General features: G+C 64.6%; 1 protein-coding gene across 1 annotated transcript in view; it reads left to right on the forward strand.

Annotated features, from left to right (window-relative positions):
- Positions 1-1,652, forward strand: part of ZG16B (zymogen granule protein 16B) — a 3,065-nt gene extending 1,413 nt beyond the window's left edge. Inside the window, exons 3-5 of the mRNA XM_012647514.1 lie at positions 22-192; positions 404-509; positions 1,175-1,652. Coding sequence (XP_012502968.1) covers positions 22-192; positions 404-509; positions 1,175-1,562 — 665 coding nt within the window. The 3' untranslated portion in view covers positions 1,563-1,652. The remainder of the gene's footprint in view (positions 1-21; positions 193-403; positions 510-1,174) is intronic.
- The last annotated feature ends 2,360 nt before the right edge of the window (positions 1,653-4,012 follow it).

Raw genomic sequence — 4,012 nt, forward strand, 5'->3', positions numbered from 1 at the left:
GGGGGCCCACGGGGCTCGGAGGGTATAAAGGCCAGGCGGAGGGCGCCCAGCACAGCAAGAGTCGCCGGCGCAGACTGTCCGGTGGGAGTCAGGCGGCCTCTCCTCTCCTCTCGAGAGCCCTGGACGCGCCACAGGCCATGCTGCTGCTGCTGACTCTCGCGCTCCTGGGGAGCCGCCCCTGCTGGGCCGCCCGTGAGTCCGGCTGGTCCCTGGCCCGGCCCAGCCCCCAGGTGGCCACCTCCCCTCTCCATCGGGGAGGGCTTGGGACTCAGCCCAGCCCTTGTCACAGGGGGACTCTGGTCACAGGCCACCCTGTCTGCCCGGAGGGGCATGTCCCCTGCACCGCAGAGGCCACCTGCCCATCCCCATGTGGGCTTCTCTCCTGTTTCTCTCGTCCCTGCAGAGCAGTACGGGTTGGGAGGAGGCCTCTCCTTCAGTACCTCTGGGAGCCACAATGGTGAAATCACGGGGCTGCGGGTGTTCATCGGTGGTGTTAACAACATCAGAGGGTGAGTGGGCTCCAGGTCACAGCCCGACACCCCGTCCCAGCATAACCAGAGTCTGGGAACGTCCTGCCTGGCTCCTGGGGACTCCGTGAGGCCAGCTGGGCCCTTGGAGCCCCCGGACACCTCCCTTGCATGAGTCCCTGTTCCTCAGCCACCTCCTCTGCCCTCACCTGCCCCCTGCCTCCGACTCCACGGTACGTCCTGCCCCTGCTCCCCGGGCTGGTCTAGGAGGGTGAGCTGCACAGGCTGGTGAGTGTGGGAAGTCACCTGCTCGTCAGCTGCTCCGTTGGGAGTGACTTGGGCTCAGGAGGCCCCAGCTTGGCCAGGGACAGCCCCACTGTGAGCCGCCAGGACAGCAGCAGCCCCTCCTGAGGGCCATGACGACCTGACCCACACGGCTCTCCTACGGCGATCTCGGTGACTCCTCCAACAACCACTCCCGCTCTGCAGATCAGGAGCTGAGTCCCGGAGAGCCTGGGTGACCAGCTCAAGGTCACGGGCCTGGCAGTGGCAGGGCAAGGGTTTGAGGCCAGCAGGTCCATCTTGGGGACCCAAACTCTGCCAGGGCTGCTGTCCCTGGGTCAGGAGAGCAGGGTGGGGGCACGGAAGCCCTGGGAGGGGCCAGGTCACCCCGGATGGCGGGGGTTCAAACTTCATCGCCCTCTCAGCATCCAGGTGAAATTTGGAGACAGCTGGGATGATCGACGTGGTGCCTCGGGTGGGATGAGCCAGGAACTCCTCCTGTGGTCGGGCGAACACATCACCGAGATCCACGGCTCATTTGACTTGTTACTCCATTACCTGGCCGTGTGCACTGACCTGAGAGGCTGCGTCTCCTTTGGGAAGAACATCGGCAAGCAGTTCTCCGCCTTCCCCAGCCAACAGGGACAGGTGCTCACGGGCATCTTTGGCCAGTACGGACTCCTCGGCCTCAAGGGCATCGGCTTTACTTGGGATTTCCCGGCAGAGGGGGACACCACCCCAACAGAGGAGGACACCACCGCGACAGAGGAGGACAACACTGCAGGAGATGATGACAGGCTTATTTGGCAATAGTTACGGGGCAGTGTGCAAGGTCACTGACACTGAAGCCAGCTGGGGTGTGGTGGGCTAACAGTCCTGGGGTAAGGGAGTTGTGACGCTGAATCTGACGTCACCAATAAATAAAGCTTCTGCAGGGACAGTGCGTGCAGTGTGGTGCTTGGGTCCTGGGTACCACCAATAGCGCCAAAGCCTTCCCGCCTCCTGGGGGACAAAGCCTCCGGGGCTGGAGCCCAGAGAACCAAGCCGAGGCGTGGGGCAGAGGTGACTCCGCAAAGACCGCGCCCTGATCCCACGATCGATTGTTGAGGAGTCTGCCTCCAGGGCCACCACCGCCCCGTCCCCCAGGCCCATCCCGCCGCCTCTCCCGGCCGGGCTCGGTGCCGGGCTTCTCTGCGTGGCCACGGGGCCTCAGGGCAGCCCCTCGTTCGCCCATTCATGCAGCAGTCATTTGCCAAGGGCGTCCACACCGGGCTCCCCGGGCCCTGGGGGTGCACAGAAGAGGCCAGGTGTGCAGCTGCGCGGCTGGTTGCCCCATGGCGCGGATGCAGAGCAGAGGGTGGCAGGTCACGGTAGCACCTGCACTGATGGGCGCTCATGCGGTGGCTGTGCGTAGGCACCTGCCCAGAGGTGAGGCGCTGAGGGTGTGCTTCAGGGAAGTCTTCTTGGAGGAGGCGCCGTCTGAGCTAAGTCTTAAAGGATGAGGGAGAATTGGCCGAGTGGAGACAAGGAGAGGAGGACGTTCCAGCCCGAGGGATCTCTGGGCAAAGGCCAGAGCCGGAGACAGCTGGGGACAGTGCCCCTCAAAGCGTGATCATTTCCTACAGCAGCACAGGAAACTAATAAAGGCCTAGACCTGGCCCACTCTTTGTGTTCCCCTTCCCAAACCTCACATCTCCTACGGCGATCTCGGTGACTCTGCCAACAATCACTCCCGCTTTGCAGATCAGGAGCTGAGTCCCAGAGAACCTAGGTGACCAGCTCAAGGTCACGGGCCCGACAGTGGCAGGGCCAGGGCTTGAGGCCAGCAGGTGTATCTTGGGGACCCAAACCCTGCCAGGGCTGCTGCTCTGGGTCAGGAGGGGAGGGTGGGGGCATGGAGGCCCTGGGAAGGGCTGGGTCACCCCAGTTCCGGATGGTTCAAAGCTTCACCCAGGGATCTGCGTGCCCCCAGCCTGCCCGATGCTGGGCAGTGAGCTCCAGGGTGCCCCCTCAGCTCGCCTTCTCCCCAGCCTGGGGTCCCGGCTCCCGGCTCCCGGTTGGATGTGTCTGGCTTGGCCTGTGGTGCTGCAAGGGTGGTGGCACCCCCTCCTGCACCCAGGCGCCCACACTCTCATCCTGGGGAGCCACTCGCAGTGGCCACCGGGCAGGGGACTCTTCGCGGCCACCTGGTGGCTGCCTTGGGCCCTTCAGGGAGCGCCCAGTGGGTCGGACGCCGGGGCAGGGGCAGGGGACACTCCAGTGGTACACAGCGCTTGTCCCATCCACGTCTTGGTAGGCGTCCAGGTCTGTCCCCTGGCCTTTTCCCAGCCCTGGGGAGTGGCCATGGCCGAGAGCTCCTTCCTTCCACCAGCCTCAGACCCCACGAGATTTCCGGGAGTAGGGCCCCACCTCCCCTCCACGTGGAGCTGTCGCCAGCGCCCCCTCTATCTGGCACAATGCCACAGCGCCCACGCAGGGACCAGACGCAACACCGTGGCCAAGTGTACCCAGCGCGGACCACGGCAGCTCCTCCGCACTGCCCAGCCCGGCCGAACACCGCAGGCCTCCGACCCACGGCTGCTGCAGGTGCGGGCCACCCACCTGGGAAATACCACACGTGCGATAACAAATTGTGCCCCTTGGTGTGAGAAATAAAATGACAGTGATCGGCTGGAGGGACAGGAGCCTGGGGCCAGGCCCAGGGAGGAGCTAACTTCTAGACGGAGGCCTGGATCGGGAGTAGGGGTCACCCAGGAAAGGGGGGACACTCCAGATGCAGGAAACAGTGTCAGGAAAGGCCAGAGGCAGAGAAGGCTGGGCACACAAGGCCCCATGTGGCCCGTGCGGGCGGAGCAGAGTGAGGAGGGGAACAGACAGGGACAGTGGGACTGGGACAGGAGCCGGAGGGTGCTGTAGTGGTGTCAAGTGAAGGCTGGACTGGTTCCCCAGTGGGTTTTAATCTCGCCATGAGAGAGGGTAGCAAGGGGACCGGGCCGCAGCCAGTGCCCCGACCACTCCATCCCCAGGTAGATGAAGAAGGGGAGCCCGGGACACTGCAGAGTGCGGAGTACATTCTGTGGGGTGCCCCCTGCCCTGGTGTGGGGAGCCAGAAGCCCCTCCAGCCTTGCCCCAGCCTCACCAGTGACCCGGGAGGGTCTGCTGCTGGTGGACGCATTTTCCACACAGCAGGGCTGCGGGCTGCGGAGGGGGAGGAGTCAGGCCAGAGCTCCTCCCACCTTCTGCTCACAGCGTTTAGGCATCTT

This window comes from Propithecus coquereli, unplaced genomic scaffold (genome assembly GCF_000956105.1).
Source record: "Propithecus coquereli isolate 6110/MARCELLA unplaced genomic scaffold, Pcoq_1.0 Scaffold27, whole genome shotgun sequence".
Lineage (NCBI taxonomy): Eukaryota > Metazoa > Chordata > Mammalia > Primates > Indriidae > Propithecus > Propithecus coquereli.